Source organism: Anoplophora glabripennis, unplaced genomic scaffold (genome assembly GCF_000390285.2).
Source record: "Anoplophora glabripennis isolate ALB-LARVAE unplaced genomic scaffold, Agla_2.0 scaffold617, whole genome shotgun sequence".
Classification (NCBI taxonomy): Eukaryota; Metazoa; Arthropoda; class Insecta; order Coleoptera; family Cerambycidae; genus Anoplophora; species Anoplophora glabripennis.
Window position 1 is genome coordinate 73,799 of NW_019416694.1, and position 18,798 is coordinate 92,596.

At 30.7% G+C, this 18,798-nt stretch overlaps 1 protein-coding gene across 8 annotated transcripts in view; it reads right to left on the reverse strand.

The window, feature by feature from the left end:
* LOC108912242 (serine/arginine repetitive matrix protein 1-like) overlaps positions 1–18,798 on the reverse strand; it is a 208,775-nt gene that overhangs the window by 72,745 nt on the left and 117,232 nt on the right. For 3 of the 8 annotated variants that reach the window (XM_018717426.1, XM_018717430.1, XM_018717422.1), the window contains exons 2-4: positions 17,862–18,336; positions 14,965–15,134; positions 13,398–13,610 (exon numbers count right to left, since the gene is read on the reverse strand). In XM_018717426.1, coding sequence (XP_018572942.1) covers positions 13,398–13,610; positions 14,965–15,134; positions 17,862–18,015 — 537 coding nt within the window. In that variant the 5' untranslated portion in view covers positions 18,016–18,336. Of the gene's footprint in view, positions 1–13,397; positions 13,611–14,964; positions 15,135–17,861; positions 18,361–18,798 lie in introns of all 8 variants that reach the window. The other 5 variants (XM_018717424.1, XM_018717425.1, XM_018717428.1 and 2 more) reach the window with 4 other exon arrangements.

Genomic DNA, 18,798 nt, shown 5'->3' on the forward strand with positions numbered 1-18,798 from the left:
ACCTCGACGTGGTTGCACGGTACACTTGACAAGCTCTGTGGACATTTTCGTTTGCTTCGTCATAAATTATGAATATATCATAATATTCGTGATTGCTAAATAAATGCGCCATTTAAAAAAAAACTTGGAAATACGGCTATTAAATGTACTCTCGAAAAACAGCACAGCAATCACTACAACAATGTATTACAAACTGACTTTCGAATACAGTCCGGCTTCATAAGAAACCTACAAACTCGTAAAAAGTGACACAGTATTTTTTTTAAGTACTCGCCACGATAAAATACATGTCTTTCAACAGTTCCAAAACAGTTTTAAACACATTTTTAATTATCTTTTTTCTCTGTGACCTTAAACTTCCGATACAAGTTTCTGACTTCAGTTAACTCAGTTTTTGCTCCTTTTTCACTCCATTAAATTTTTGACATAAGTTCAGTAACACCCTGTATATTTGAATATTGAAAAATTTGGAAAAATTGCGTTGTGGAAGTCGGCTCGGATGGAATCACTATTGTAATTGTTGATTATTTATTTATTCGATAACAAACTAGCATATCAATTTATAACTTAAATAATAATTCCCTTCTGTACGATTCACAGTTAAAAATCGATTTTTAACTATACGTTATATCTAAAAGCGGTTCGTATTTATCTACATAATTTTTTATTATTTTGTTAAAATAACATTTGAAAGCCGATCCCACTTGTAAGTTAATTTTATTCTTAAATTATTTAATGTTCTCTTCAAATCATACTTTAGTATGTCCTCTGATATATCTGATAATGATACTAATTATTAATATACATACGTATATTTTAAATTTTGATATCATATATAAAAAAATATATGTTGACATGTTAAAAAGTATAAAATATTTTTATATTACTAAATAGATTAGAAATTTTAGATAAAATTAAAGGTATTTAAAATGTTAAGATTAATCATGCAAGGTGAAATGGCTACATCAGTATTCATATATTCATAGTACAAAATATTATATATCTTTACATCAACATATTATTCAGAAACAAGCAGGTCAAATATTATATTGTTACGCAAGATAGCGTCATGGCAATATTATAAATATTTTTTTTATTAGTTACAGAAACGTGAACTTTAAAAAATTGTTTTACAGGACACTTGTTTTACCAACAGATTAACATGTAAATTTTGTTTCCAATTTACTGCATTGAAAAATCAATTTATTCATATCCTGATGTATGTTGATGATTTATGTTATAAAAATTTTATAATAAGTCAGTGGTTTATGTTATGGGAAAGTTATGGTAATTCAGTGAATATCAGGCCAATGTCAAATCCTCAAAATTTCCATAAATTCGATGATTTTTTGTGTAATAAATTAAACTAACAATTATCATTTAATAAAACTTCTGTAATCAAGATTTTTGGTAATAGCATTTATTATTTGTAAAACAATATAAGGATATAAATTTAGAAATAGCTATTACTCAATTAAGTTGTATTGGCTGAGAGAAAGAATAATTAAGTCACATGGAATTTCACCACGCGGTATAAGATATATTTTGCAGTAAATTCGTGATTAGAATAAAAAAATTTAAGGTCATGAAATGTCTATTTTTAAATCTTTTCTATATCTATTTAGGGTATTGTTGTTTTCCTCTTCATGAACATGTTAAGACAAAGTCGCACTTTAGTAAAATTGTGTAAGTGTATACGAGTACTTATATATTCTTTACATACATGACAATAGAACCGTTAGATTTGACTATGATAACAGTTTTATTGGAAAATATGTAAATTTATTCTTTTATTGGATTTTTTTATTCGTTCCAATAATTCCAAGAAATATTTCATAAAACAAATAGGTAGTACACATGTTTGAAATAATGATAGTTCATGTGGCATGTTGAAAAAAATATACAATACTTCTACTCGTATTTAAAGAAATTAGTTTTTAAAAAAGCATTTTTTTATTCATAAGTATGTATTCTATGTGAAAATAAGAATATTCTTAGGGTCGAGTCAATTTGAACGTGACAATTTTTCAGTTTCTCTCGATCTGAAGATGAACATGAGAATGTCAAGTTTATGATTTTCTTAAATAAAAAATCTGCATAAATATTTTTTTGTACAGTTTTAATGGGAATTTTCTCATGCAAGTCTAAAAACGTTAGGATTATCGTTTTCTAGAAGTAGAATAAATAATTATCTCCTACTCGAGATTAATTTAATGGACATTGAATAATTGTTTACTCTTGAAACAAAGTAAAACTGAAATTAAAAAAGGACTCCCGCCTTATTGTGACCTTTTCTGAATGTGGCTCCTAATATCAAAGAACCATTTGACAGTTTTTAATTATTAAAAGAGACAATATACATGTGAATATATCTTTATGAATGTTCATCATGTGCAAAAAAGGGTAATAACCCACTAATTTAATTGAATATTATGAGCACAATATTGTAAAGGAGTTACTTTTCCTCAAAATTTAATTGTAGGTAATACTTTTAAATTTTACGTTACTTAGAGATAATAATGTTATGCATATTAATTCAAAAAATTTTCCTACATTTAATTCCCATCGAAATACGTTATACAGAGTGTTTCTAACTCATTATCACATTTCCACAAAAATTTCTAAAATAATCCAAAAGCTATTCACTAATAGATATAACCACCTAAAATTAAAAATTCTCTCTTAACAATACCAAGGAAATAATATTGCAAATCTTCAAGGAAATTATATCTATTATTATTTATAATATCTACATCATTTTGTAAAAACACGATAAATTATATAACTTATTTCTGCACTTTAAGGATTTTTTTTCAATGGGCTTTCTTTTAAAACTGTAATTAATAGAAATCTATATATTAGTGTACATAAAATACCAAGCTTTTAGAGAAATCATCACACTAAGAATGCCTCTTGCGGCAAAACAATTGGTCGAAAATTTATTTTGGAATAAATTCTATAAATTTTATTTCATGGTTCTCTCTCTGCAGAGAAAAATAATTTTAAGAAAAATAAAAGAATTTAAGAATTAAACTTAACATTATGCTATAATGGTAGTCAAGAAAAACACTATTAAAAATTCTAACATTTGAAATTTTCAACTTTTTCTGTTACGTAATAAAGAAATCATGTAACATTTGCTAAATCGGAATTTTCAGTGCTATCAAAATATTTCAGGCACGACAGCAGATGTGGTGGATTAATATTGACATCATGTTGGATTTTTGTATTTGTGATTAGATATTTTTTCCTGATTACATTGATATATGTAGCCTGTCGTATTGTTAACTATTTACTTTTCCTAAAGTACATAATATACTACATATTTGTTTCTACACAGAGTATCACAAAAACTTCATTTGTGGAAGTTATTCTACACAAAACCCTGATGTTCACTGGATTTGCCTTCAAGTGCATTAAGACAACTTTTTTTAATCTTACTTCGTGTCTTTTACGGTTTACGAGATGCCCGTGGTAGAAAATGTAAAACGGTTAAACTTTGTATCTAATTTTGTCATAAGGTGTTACTTTAAGATAGGGTCAGTTTTTTAATGGTAATAGTACGTGTTTCTCAGAATACCAACCTATCACTATTATTACTTTTTTAATTAAGTGTTATTTTAAAGTTACCATATTTTCTTGATGTCAATGCGGACGCAGCACAGGACATTAAAAAACTTTCAAACTTCTTTCTTTAATTTAGTATTTCATGATTTTATAATTATGAACTAATATTGGTATACTACATTGCTAATTGTGAGTAAAACTGATTTTGTTTTAAAATAGGAATCTAATAAGTTTGAAATATTTTTTAATCATTTCAAAATTTTATTAAAAAGTTTTTGTTACTATTATGTCAAAGCACTGCGTTTAGTTTATGAATCGTAGTGTCAGAGACCTCTGAGATTGACAACAGGGCGTTAGGAGGGCAAAAACAAACGGCCACTGTTAATTTGGCAAAAGGAGAATGGCCGAATAAGTTAACGCTTATCGATTTACGAGATGTTTATAATACGGTCGATAAATGAATTTATACGTAAAGTATCAAAGGTTTTTAATTGAAAATTGTAAACTTTTTATTGATTCATAAAATATACAGTATACATGACCGTTTTGCACAAATTGATACAGCACCCAATTTTCTCCAAAAACCCCAAAAAAAAAAGTATAACGGCGTTAAATCACATGATCTGAGCGGGATATTACACGACCAGGAAATGTCTCATGCAGTTACTGAATTGTTTCTCGAGTATGGCATGGGGCACCGTCTTGTTGAAACCACTGTCGTCTACATCCATATCTTGCGATTTAGGCACAAAAAAATTGGATTATCATGTCACCATAGCGAGCATCTGCACCAAACAGTGGCATGTCGTGGATGCATTTGTTTTTCAACATATACTGGTGGATTTTCTAAACTCCGAATGAGACACATTGTAAGCACGAAAAGGCATATCTTTCATGAGAATACGCTGTAGAAAGCTTCTCGAAATGTTGAATTCTTGTCCACGGTGCCGAATTGATATACGTGGACTCTCAGCAACACTCTCACGAACTACTTCGATGTTTTTTGTTGAAGAACGGCTAGAGTGTTTAAGATCACTAGTTGATCCAGTCTCCCTGAATTTTTCAATTAATATTTTCACAGATGATGAAGTTAAATCACTATTCCGATCATAATTTGTATGAAAATTGTGATCTGTATCTGCCAAACATTATTTTTAAATACTGCTCAATAATGAAAGCGCATTGTTCTTCCATGTGGAGCTCCATTTTTTATAACCCTGTCTTTTTTTCGTTGGAAACACTTTCCGCACAAATGGCGCAAAATTCAAATATTGCCAGAATTTTTTAGGTTTTACTGTAATGGAAACAGAATTTGTATGGTGCAGTATTGTGGTTGATTAAGCTTAGCTTTGTAGTAAAAATTCAAAGTACTTATTGAAGTGTTTTGTGTATTGTAAGCGTATATCCTTATAGTTATTTATTTCAGTGTCTAGTGGCTGTATCCTGTGTTTGTGTGTTGTCATTGTTAAAGAGTGACCGCAAAATCCGCCTATTTTTGAGACCCTATTTAGGGTTCGCCCTGTATGCATATATCCTTTTTACAATCACTAAGGAAGCACTTAGGACTGAGGGAAAAGATTTAGTGACCGAGACAGTGATGTAAGTTATTAATACTTAATGTTGGATAGTTATTACGGCTCTAACCCACCCATCGGAGGAATACATAATGTTCCTCCCAGCAGGAAGCGGACTTTTTCTTTGATTAATGAATTACTACTTTCAGTGCCGCTTCGTGCTAACTCCCCAACGTACGGAAGATCGGATTATGCAACGTTCGCGGCGCGGGATTAAAAAATCGCTAAACGTTTCCAAACAGAACGCTATCACGTTTTAATTCATGATAGGTCAGGAATCTTCGTCGGGTGATGAAATCGTTTATTGTGCACGCCCGTTGTTTCCTTTCTAAATTTCGCCGCCCTAGCCCGGTTTTCACCTGACGTTTTGAGAGTCTTGATAGACAAACTGTTGTCAAGGCAGGACCTATTTCCATTAATAAATAAAACAGTTTTTTTGGTTACTGTAACATGAAAGTACAATTTTATCTAACCATTTAACAAGAGCAAATGCTACTTTATCTGCTTAGTGAGGTAACAAAGTTTGACATTTACGTGCGAAGTCAGAGGCGTCATTGGCAAATTAAAAATAATTTATCTGTGTTAAATATATTACAATAAACTTAGCAGCGTCTCATTTTTTTGTAAGCAGCTTTAGCATATAACTGTATCAATAAAATGGCATCTGTAGTGGTCTCTCTCAAGTGTCGGTTAATATTGCGATAAATTTTGCTTCATAAGGAATTGAAATTCTTTATAAAACATGCTCTATTTTATAATTTCTCCTATTTCTAGTTTCGTCTACAGTTGTCCACAATTTTTTTCCCACATAAGTTCGGCTCTTCGTTTTTTTTTTATGTGATTAATGTAGTAACATAATCGACGTCTTCGGAGTAATGACCACTGCCAAAATAATCGAAATTATTCATTATCAGCTACATGAGAGTTAGAGCAGATAATAAAAACATCCAGTACTAGCGCAATTTTTATTATTACTATACAGGGTGTCCCGTATAAGAACCGACATAGGGCAGGTGCATGTAGCGATGTCCAAATTATTGTAATTTAACCAAACTTACCTATATTTAAAGTTGCACCCCTGAGGAGTTATTAGCCCCCAAAGTGGGGCCCTGAATTTCAAAAAAAAATAATATCTCTGCAACAGTTTACCGCAGAAGACTGAAACGAGATTTTAAGAGTGTTTATTAGAAAACAATCGAAAAGTCAGTACCTAGTAGACAATGAATTTATATTTCAAACCTGTCAGTTAGTAATAAAATTATTTTTTTCTGTAACGGGAAAAAAGTTTGACATTTTATCTCTGTTGACAGGTAACAAAATGTCACTTTTTATGAAATTGCTTTTTTCCCCGGAAAAAAAGTGAGTACTTTTTTCCCGGATATATACAATATATATAAGTAAAGGTAGATATTTAAAATAATTTTTGTGACGCTACTTTCGCTGCTTGTACTAACTCCGGTGGAGTCAGAGAAAACTCGGAATCAGAAATTTTTGAACTTTATATTATTCAAAGTAACTACTAAACAACCACTAAGTTTGCTATTTTTAAATCAAATCACAGAATTAAATTGACAGATATTTGATTACTTTAAAGGTTTCCTTAGCAACGCAGATGTAATTGTCGCTATAAGTATAACAGCCTACCAATTTAAAACTTTAGTGACTAATATATTGTAATAATGTTTTTTCAATATTAAACCGTGTTTTTCCCGTCACAGAAAAAAATAGTGTATTATACACGGGAAAAAAGTAGATTTTACCTCTCGGTTTTTTGTCTCCCTCCGCTTCGCGTCGGGAGGTAACACAACCTCGAGCTAAAATCTAGTACTTTTTTCCCTTGTATAATAAATATCTATTATTTCAACACTTGCCTGTTATTGTTGTTGGAAAAATATCAATTATTATTTGTATTATGTATTTGTGTTTTTTACTAATACAATATTCGCTTATTTATAAACTACCTAGCTACTTGTAGTGAAGTAAAATTTATTTGGCCAATTGTCAAATTTGAAAGATAAAGCCTTTGATTATTTTCTAATGAACACTGTTACAATCTTGTGTCAGTTAATACGGTTTTTCTTGAAAACCATAAAAGTTTTTTAAAATTTGACGAGTAGAAAAAAATTTTAAATTAAATTCTGCTGTGAATTAATATTACTATTTTTCAATACGGTCAATGAAAAAAAAGTTCGGTACAATTTTAGGGGTGAGTCATCCCCAATGAACACCTTGTCGTGCTTCAATTATCTTTAAATCATAGTCAAAGAAGACCAGTAATAAACCTAAATCTTGTACCAAATTTGGTTCTTCTACGGTAAAGTGTTGCAAAGATATTAATTTTTTTCAAAATTTAGGGCCCCACTTTGGGGCTAATAACTCCTCAGGGGTGCAACTTTGCATATAGGTAAGTTTGGTTAAATTACAATATTTTGGACACCCCTACATGCACATGCCCTGTGTCGGTTCTTGTGAGGGCCACCCTGTATATCTAATTTTATGTTCAATTTAATTTAAAATGTACTATTCAACTACAATTTAAGTATAGCGTTTTTAGTAGAAAAAATTCAGAATTTTCCGTTCAAAAGTTTCTATACACCACCTGATTAAATCGTTGATTGCCCACCAAATTGCGATTGAAGGTCATTTACTTGTTTTAATAATGTCTTCTATTGTTTAATAATAATGCATATTATAGTCTGCATCTTATCAAAAACAGGTAACCATTTAAGAACTTGAATTTTAATACCCATTGTCTGATATTAGAAACACATGTTATCACTATTATTAGGCATTTAATTATGAATTATGTATTTATATTTAACAATAAAGTTCAACTGATCCCATATAATTTTTTAACTTGTACTAGGTTTTTAAGAAGATAATACAGCCCATGTCGGTCATAAAGTCCATATATGTTCCCTTCATAATGTATTTAATAACAACTGAAGTTTCTTTAAGACCATTGTCAATAAAAGAGAAAATTCAAGGTACATTTTCTAGTATACTAATTCAAATACTAAGTTTTCAGTTGGATTTTAAGATTATTTAATCTAGTGTCCGTTTCAGATTTATAAAGGGTGTTCCGGTACTTGATACAAAAAAGTCAAGTACAATTAGATGAGGTCAAAATAATCAGTTCTTCATATAATTTTTTTTCATACGGACCTTTGTTAACAAATAACGGACCCTCAAAGGTGGAAATTAAAAAGTTATTTTTATTTACAATCTCTAAACTATTAACTTCAGCATGATGCATATTTGATGATCAATAACACACGCGTATAGCTTGTTTTTGATGTTGTAAGTGAAACTTCATTATGCCCAGAACGCCAGGGACGGACTATACCCAACCCAAATTTTTTGCTTAGATCAGAATCGCAATCTGCCTGCTTCAAAAATAAGTTCCCTGAAGAATTTGTCAACGATAATACCCTTTTGGTTCAACTCAGTAAAATTAACAGTTTAGGAAATATTTGTAATTTTGTCACAGTGCACATCGAGCGGCGCCTCCACTATTTTTTGTTTTTAATTTTTAATTGGACATAATTACTATGTTAGTACCGTACATATTTTTTAAATAAGAACCTAGAAAATCTTACTATCTGCTAATGTAATTTTCACTAACAAAACTTGACAAACACGCTTTACACAAAACAGAAAAGCAAAACAAGGATAAATTTAAGTATTCAACTCCAAATATCGATGTCTTTTCAGGCGTTTCTCAAAAACGTATAGACCTATTAAATTATTATCCACTATTAATCTATAGGCAGGGATAGTGGGTAATAATTTAATAGGTCCCTACGTTTTTGAGGAACGTTTGAATGGACATTGATATTCGGAGTTTTTGCAAAATAATTTGCAGCCACTATTGACGATGTTCCATTAGAAACCTGAAGAAACGTTTGGTTCGTGCACGATGGGTCTCATTCCCATTTAAATATTGATGTACAAAATTATTCATCCATTGTGTTTAACAATAAATGGATTGGGAGAGGAGGTCCAATTTCATGGCGACCACGTTCTCCAGAATTTAACCCGATGGACATCTTCCTGTGGGGATAACTGAAAAGTTTAATGCACTCAACCCCAGTACAGACAAGGGATGAATTGCTGCAAAGAATTAATTTCCATTCTGATAATATTAGACATACCCCAGAAATGATTTTTCGTGTACAAACAAATAATATTCGTAGACTTAGGAAGTGTGAGGAGGTAGAAGGTGCCCATATTGAAAATTTATTTTGACAGTTTTCTTCCTTTTCAATTATTTTTTAACTAACTTATTCTTGTTTTTTTTTTTTCTATTTTGTATTATGTATAAAGTGTGTTTGTCAAATCTTGTTAGTGAAAATTACATTAGCAGGCAGTAAGATTATCTAGACGCTTATTTTAAAATATATACGGTTTTAACATAGTAATTATGTCCAATTAAAAATTGGTGGAGGCGCCGCTCGATGAGCACTGTAACATAAAATCACAAAAAATTCCTAAACTGTTAATTTTGCCTAGTTGAACCAAGAGGGTATTATCGTTGACAAATTCGTCAGGGAACTTATTATTAATGCAGGCAGATTGCGATCGTCGTCTATGCAAAAATTCTGGGTTGCTAACCATTGGGCATATTCCGTCTCTGGCGTACTGGGCATAATGAAGTTTCACTTACAACATCAAAAACAAGTTGTACTCATGTGTTATCGATCACCAAATTTGAATCAGGCTGAAGTTAGTGGTTTAGAGACTGTAAATAAAAATAACTTTGTTAATTTTCACCTTTGAGGGTCCGTAACATGTTAATGAAGACACGTATGAAAAAAAATTATTTGAAGAACTGATATTATTTTGACCTCATATATTTGTATTCGACTTTTTGGTATCAAGTACCGAGACACCATGTATATTTACTTAAATACGTTTCTACTTAAAGATAACCTTTATAAGTTAAATAAATTATCTTAGAAGGCCCTATAGAATATTAAGTCGGATATATTATCTATTTACTTTATTTTTTTTTTTTTTGAAACGTTAGTAAAAATATAAAATGAAAAAAATAATAAGAAATACGATTTTTTGTGAAGAAAAACAATGGAAAATTGTTTACAGTAATTAAGACAGAATCATATAGTCAATGAGCGGATTTTATTCCCCGATTATGGTTTATAATTTTCAGGATTTGTTTTGTAATGCGGTATTGTTTCTTGTGATGTTTTTGTTATGAAAACTATAGCTGTTTCCTATAATATATTAATTTTTCACGAAACAAATTGATATTCGTGTTTACTTTGCAGAAATAGTTATGAAATGTCTTACTACTAGGTACACTGTGTGAAAGCAAAAAGGTATTGACAAAGAGTGAATCCACTGAATGAAATTATTGGGTACATTTTCAGTCAATATTGGGCTTCGAAAATTTTAGTTGTACTCATACTAATAGAGGAAAATCTTACTCAATAGGGTATGGACAGAAATTGATACATTATTGAGTGAAATTGAGTGAAAATAAGTCCGAGTTTTCTTACAGTGTATAAAATGATATAAGTAGGGCAGGTATGTCCTACTTGCCTGCTTTTTCCTTCGTGTTTGACAGTATCTTAAGCGTCTGTACTTTTATTTGTGAAAAACTCGTCAAATAATAGCATGAATGTGTTAAATAAATGAGTATTAATTATATGTATTTCAATAAAAGTGTTACTAATTCCACTACACGTAAACTGAAGTAATTTTAACAATATTGAAGTTTTGAACTAACATAAGAGTAGCAATAAAGTACACCAGAAAGGCAAACTATAAATAAGCTGTCGGAGACTGTGGCAGTCTACACCATAAAGTTCAAATTATATCTAAGAAGAAAAAGCATAGCCGCCTTCACCTCTGTATTTGGTATACCTTTGTGTTGACACAGAGGTAGGATGTGGTTATTACCTATAAAATATATCCTTTCTAATTCGAGACACAATAATGACTATCTATCTTTAATTAACAAACAATAACTGATGAGAATGGACAAGAATTGGCACTTGTCACTTCAACATTAAATATGAAAAGCACCACGCCACAAACATCCATTTTTGTTCGTTGGACGTTTCTGCTTCTAAACTAAAGTAATACCATCTGCCATAGAACCTTCGTGTCATTAATACGAGTCTATTGACTTTAGCTGACACAAAACCTGATACGATTTTCTAAATGTCAAGAGACAAGTACATGTGCACTTTCTTGACTGAAAAACTGTTTAAGAATAACCTTTAACTCTCTCGTGGTGTTTTTGTTTTTTATTATTTTTTTTACCTTAATTTTTTGCGTTTTTACACTAATAAGCAGTACAATGCAGTATACACAAAACCAAAAGGGATCCAATGAAATTTAAAGAACTGAGATTATTATTACTTGTTAATAGCAATATACAGGTGTTACACTTTAAGCAGTACCACCCTCGTATTTTAAAACAGATGGACCGATTTTTAATTTTTTCTTTTTTAGCTCGATTTATATACGTATTTCATTGCCAACTATGGTAGTATAAAAATGTTTTAAGAAAAAACTGAAGTGAGCTAAATTGAATTGTACATATTCTTATCTACTAGTACTAAAATTTCATTTAATACTTCGTACAGAGTGTTTGCTTTATTAAATGAAACTTTTACATTACAATATTTAGAAAACCCTAGGTATATATAGGCAATGTTTCATCATATTGGGCCATTTTAGGTTAGAATAGAGAAAAGATTTTCTTGGCGCAGAGAAACTTGGTAAGTTACTAATAACAATGTTTTAAGCATAACACAGAAAGGCCTTCTTAACATAATAACCGCAGACAATCACTGCGATTCTGCATTAATAGTACACTAATAAAACTAATTTGAGAAAATAAATATTAAAATTACGAACATTAAACAAACATTTTATTAGACATTATTTTATTTACTTTTTTAAGTTATTTTTCGATGGGTTTTTCGGTTCAAAACTTATTTATTCATTTGTGCAAGTTTGTAACTGTCAGATTTTTTATCGCTCTGTACAAAGTCTTTTATATAAGGTCCTTCAAATACTGCATTTAAAATTGCACTTACTAAAACAAACACCCAGCATGAATTATCGGCATGAAATTTTATTATTAGCAAATAGTAACACGTGCGATTCAATAAAGCCATCAGCCATCTTAAAAGAAATTCATAGTACATTTTTTGGACACAGTAGGCCACCAAATTGGTATAGATCTCATCCAGTACTAAATACTGAAAAAAAAAAAATTGAAAATCAACATAATTGTTTTAAAATACGAGTTTCAATGTGGAACACACTGTATGTTGTGCAACTTCATTTGTAGGTATATAATTGCAAGTATAATAGAAGACCTTGAGGAGTAATTGTGATATTAATTAGATCATTTTAAAACAAAGTAATAGATAAATACTTCTTTTTACTTTAACGTAAAATAACTTCTAAGAAAATTATCCGACTTTGTATTGTCGGATTTGTACTACATTTAATTCCATAAAAACAACACAGGCCCTTGAAGTTTACTATCCAAATTAGTAAGTTTAATATAAAAAATGACTATTATAATTTTGCGCAATTTTTGCACAATTTTGCACATTTATTTTTAAATTTTGTAATTCAGCTCTTCTTAATAACAATAAGAGGCAGTTAGGTACTTATTTCAGTGAAATGTACACAATTTGAAAACGGTGTACATAATCGTACAGTTAAAAAGTTAGATTTGATTGATTTCCGGGAGGATTTGTTTTCTGTTATATGCCAAGAGAAGTAACTTCTTTCAGTGAGTTGTGCAAAATTAAAAAATGAATATCTAAAATTATGAAAAATTAATATCATAGTATAGAAGTCTGGAAATGTCTGTTAGTTGTCATGGGGGATTAACCGCCAAGTTACACCCCCCTCCCTCTTTCCCGCCCCATATAAGAATCGCTGCAGATTCTGCTACATGCGTGTGCAAAATTTAGAAATAGGTATGTGTGCAAAATTATGATACATTTTTTTATCAAATTTGTTGATTTGATTGTCAATGTTGACGGACTTAGACAACATTAACAAACAAAATATATATGTCATTGGACATCCGTACATGAGAAACAATATCGTAATCGTGGATGACACAAAATAATTACATTAACTAGTAATTTCACAATATTTTCATTAATATCTATTATAAACGTAAATTAAATTTGGACATCGTCTTTCAGTGTACCTCGAAAATTATTTATAGAGTTATTCCGACTTAACCTTTAGACTTACCTCGTCGGTGATGTCACCCAGGTGCTGCACGTCTTCCGTCTCTTTAACTTCTTCTGTCTCCTCTCTGGAAATAACCTTGCGTTCCTTAACCTCACGCACGATTCCATCTGGGTTTGCCACCGCCACCCAATTCGACTTTTCGACGACGGCGTTGCTGTCGCCCCCTTCCACCGCGAGTGGACCGTCCGTTTCGTCATCCCCAAGTTTTCGTAACTGGCGAAAATAACAAAATTAATAAGGAGACTTCTTTACAGTAAAACGTACTATAAAAATGTTTTCCTAACAATACCACAAAAACCAAAAGAGGTATCAATGATCTACAGAGATTGTTGTGCAGTGTTTCTAAAAAGGAGACTATCTAGTCTTCTATTTGTGTACTCTACACAACAATATTCCCACAACTGTTGGAAAGGCACAAAGATATTATTTAATGACTTTAAAAAATCCACATAAAAAAACATTAAATTTTGAGCAACTTTCGTGTTATAAACAGTCAAGTATTCTAATACAATATTAGTCTGATATTTTGTAATAATCATTATATTTTGAAATGCATTAAATGAGAAATAATGTCTTAAGACGTTATAAACATTTATAATACCCTAAGGCAAATAAAAAAAAAACATCTAAACGTCAATGCATATTAAATATCAAACAAATGTCATAAAATCTATATTTAACAAAAAATAATCGAAAATAAGAGACTCGTACGACATTAAACGCTGAAGGCACCACGGGTGTTATAGGATAATAATAATAATCTTTTAAACAAATTATAAACACATTTGGAAAATCAGTAGGAATTAAAATCTAAAAGTATATTTTTTAAATTAATCTGAGTCTTAAATGTTACAAATTCTCACATTACGTTCCGCTAATTAAAATAATAAAAATTATTTTATTCACTTTGTCCAATAGCACTTCTTTTTTTAAAGAAACGTGCTTTTTAATTTAAAAAATCGTTACCTACATTTTTTTCTTAGATATTTACTTAAAAAATTTATGAAAATTAACGCATTTCAGTGTTACCTTTACCACTACAAAAGGAAATGCCCTTTTTTACTTAGAATTGTAATAATTTATAAATTTTGGTTGTCCGAAATTGGGCTGGAAACGGAACAGTCTTATTAAATATTATCTGACAATCAGAATGAATTCAGCTTAAAACAGTATTCCCACAAAGGAATATTACATTATATTACCAAGATAATTTGCTAATTGTATCTAGGGACTGCCAAACTCACTTTGCTTTGGGGTTTTCCGTAGACAAGTTTTTCTTGATTCTTAATAAAAAAAAAATAATCTCAAGTCAAAATAGTTTTTTATGAAAAACGCACTAATGAAACCTATTTCATAAAAATGATTACATTAAAGTTATCTCTGGCCTACGTCACATAAGAAACACGCATGCGGGGAATCTCGAAAAAAAGTAGATTTGGCTATTTTGGCTGTCTCTGGACTCACGTCAATTTAATGAAATATGTTCAATGAACTATTTAGTTCTGCATATGATGAATCAAACTGTATCTATTGTTTTATTGAAATTTTAAAAGTACACTTAACTTACCTCTGTTTGATGGTGTTCCTGTGTTTCTGAATCTTCAGTAGTGTTGGTGGTGACCATAGGCCCTGTATCCTCAACAATTTTTCCATCTTCAAGTATTACTTGTCTCTTAACTCGTGTTTCAATTTGTTTGGTATTTGTTACTTCGGTTTTCTTTTTGCTGACCCATTCCTCTGTAAAAGTAATTTGAAAACATTAACAAATTTCTTCATTTATTTAATTTCACAAGCACTCATTCCATTAAAATAAAATGTACACCTGTGACGAAAGAAATGTAAGGTCTAATTATAGCATAAATACTAAATATATTACATAAAAAATTAAAAAGTTACATTGCAGTTCCTACGTCTTCCAATAATTTGTTCCTAATAGATTTTGTTAATAAAAATATGTAATTTTATAATCAAAAAAGATATCCTGATGTAATGGCATATTATTTTTTACTGGTTAAACTAAAAGTGTGGAATAGAGTATGATGTTTTGAGAAATATATTAAAGTATTCATAAGATTTATGTACATCTTAAAATAACAGTTTTTGAATTACATTTTGTAGTTATCTTAGTACAAACCTGAGAAACGAATTATCCATTTCAGAAAAAGAATTTAAAATACTCAACAGAATATTGTCTTAATTTCGCAATAATAATATTAAATAATATTGTGTAAGGCCAATCAAGGTTACCTACAAAATTTCATTCAAACAGTGAAGTACAGTCGGCAACCAGTAATACACTTACAATGCTTTTGTGAGTGTGCTAAGTGATTATGTCTACACTTTCTCCTTGCCGTTGCTAGTGAAGAACAGATGATAACGATAGATGCAGATCGTTTACCAACTACACACTAGATGTTATTGTTAAATCGTATGGTACGTTTTAGTCCACATATTTAGCAATAAATGACATTCATTCAAAAAATATTCATAGTGTTTAAAAAACAGATTTATTAATCTGTTGTAGGTAGGTAGTATACAAAAAAAATTACAAAATCCACTTAAAAAAGTAATGGTGCAATTATTTTTTTCAAAATCTGAACTAAACACTATCCGCCCTCCAAAAAAAAGGGGGTTGCAAGAAAAATCTGTTCATATAACATAAGTAATTAATATGCTTCCTCATTTCTGTGTTATCAAATTTTCTTCTATCAGTGAATCTCGACCTATTCAGATTTTATTTGAAAACGGTAAACCCGCGCAATGAACACAATAGTCTATTTCTGTATTTTAAGAGTGCTTCTTTCTTCAAGTAAATTGATTGGGCTGACTACTAAACGTAGTTAAAAAGATTTACTGGAAAGTATTTTTTGAAAACAAAAAAACAGAACTATTTTGGCGCCATCTAAAAGAATAGGCCAAAACGCAAGATTTTTTTAGGTTTTTACTGACCAAAATGAAAGACAAACACAACGAAACAACAAACAATATCTACATTAGATTCATATTTCATGCAATTAGAACACATGACAAAAAGTAGAGAAAGTTTCAATATATTAGTCACGAATTGCTACTCTAAACGAATAAATGCGACGGATGCAAACTGAGAAATACTCAGCCGAATTCAGTACAGTCTTATTACATATTTCAGAATTTTATACAAGGTGTCCGGTAAGTACCTCCTAATCTCTCGGGAGTGTATAGGGGAGGTCAAAATAAAACTAGTCCTTCCTATAATTTTTTTTCCTAATGTGCCCCCTAACGGAGTTATGGGGGGTCAAAGGGGTACCTAGAAATTAACGTTTAGGGTTATAACTTTGAAACCACCCTGTATATTTTAATAAAATTTTCGTACGTTGTATTACACATGGAGCTCTACGATTTGATGCNTTTTTTTCAAAATCTGAACTAAACACTATCCGCCCTCCAAAAAAAAGGGGGTTGCAAGAAAAATCTGTTCATATAACATAAGTAATTAATATGCTTCCTCATTTCTGTGTTATCAAATTTTCTTCTATCAGTGAATCTCGACCTATTCAGATTTTATTTGAAAACGGTAAACCCGCGCAATGAACACAATAGTCTATTTCTGTATTTTAAGAGTGCTTCTTTCTTCAAGTAAATTGATTGGGCTGACTACTAAACGTAGTTAAGAAGATTTACTGGAAAGTATTTTTTGAAAACAAAAAAACAGAACTATTTTGGCGCCATCTAAAAGAATAGGCCAAAACGCAAGATTTTTTAGGTTTTTACTGACCAAAATGAAAGACAAACACAACGAAACAACAAACAATATCTACATTAGATTCATATTTCATGCAATTAGAACACATGGCAAAAAGTGGAGAAAGTTTCAATATACTAGTCGCGAATTGCTACTCTAAACGAATAAATGCGACGGATGCGAACTGAGAAATATTCAGCCGAATTCAGTACAGTCTATTACATATTTCAGAATTTTATATAAAAACAAAATAGAAACATAGTTTCTCCATTCTTCGAATTGGATAGACACCATCAATTTTTAAACACAGTATTTAAGATAATTTCTCTGAACCCTTTCCAAGTCAAATTGAGAATATGATTATCTTAATGAGGACTCTAAATTACAGAGGTCTAACAGTAAATTGGACGGTACGAGTGGATATGTCCTTAAACATTCTCGAATTCTTTAAAATAAATTCTAGATTCTTACAAACATTTACGACTATGAGGAATTACAAAGTGCATCTACATTTTCAGTATCTCAAATGTGTTGGATTTAATTTATTGGGAAATTCATTACATAATATTAGCCAATATTCAGTGGTAGGTTAATCTATTTTAGAACCTTTGTAACTTATCTTATTGTAGGTACATCACACCAAAATAGGTACCTAATATGCAACTATATTATTTTCTTACAATTAGTTACTTTACCTAATGTGTTACTGTTGATTAATACTACTGGTTAAAAGAATGACTCACCTTCTTTGGTTGTGGCAATAGTCTCTCCCGGTTCCACCTGGGGACAAAATAAACTAGGTTTAATAAAGATCCTGGAACTGTAGGTAACTCTCTTCTTCGGGATATTCGGCAAATGTTGACCACTGGGGTCTTTCACGAACACTATCACCACCATTCAACATATCACATTCCAGTCTTAAAGATTTATTTATGGCAAATTTACTAGCACATCACATGGTCCCTAAATTTTTTATGTACATGAAAGTTCCATTTTTTAAAGCAAGTACTTTGGCATTGGTTCTGAAACTTAAGTCCACATGAACACCATCGTGTCACTTCAGGCAGTCCATCTACTACATTCAAGAACTTTAGCGATGTCTAAACCTTTGTCATTTGATTAATATTCCGCATCCAATGGGGTACAGGAAAAACGCTTCATTAGGACTAGTAATTACCATCTCGATTTGGTAGCATTCTCTTTTAGGAAAAGTGCAGACTGAAGGATAAGGCAACTTAATTTCTAGTCGGACACAATAAGGTAGCAAAATATTCGTGTAAGTAAAAGTTATGACGTCGGTAATTATAATGTAAGATTGCAGAGGACAGAGTGACACTAATTTCAGGTTTTTCTACACGGGAACATTGTTATTAATTTCATACAAACAACGGGACATTCCGTTCACAGCGAAATTTTATATTCAACCAGTATGTTGATGAAGTCTAGTTAGTTATAATCATCCAGATTCAGATTGTTTTATAAATAATTCCGCAAAATGTCGTTTCTTAAATTACTTTGTCTAAATGGATATTTTTGGAAACTTCTAATTGTTTTAAATGTGTTTTTTAACTTTTCTACATGACGACGACGTCTCAGGAAACAGTGGTTTCATAACAACACAAATTCCTCAGGCAAAAACAATTGGATTTTGGATTTAACTCTACTTAGCTCAAAAATGCT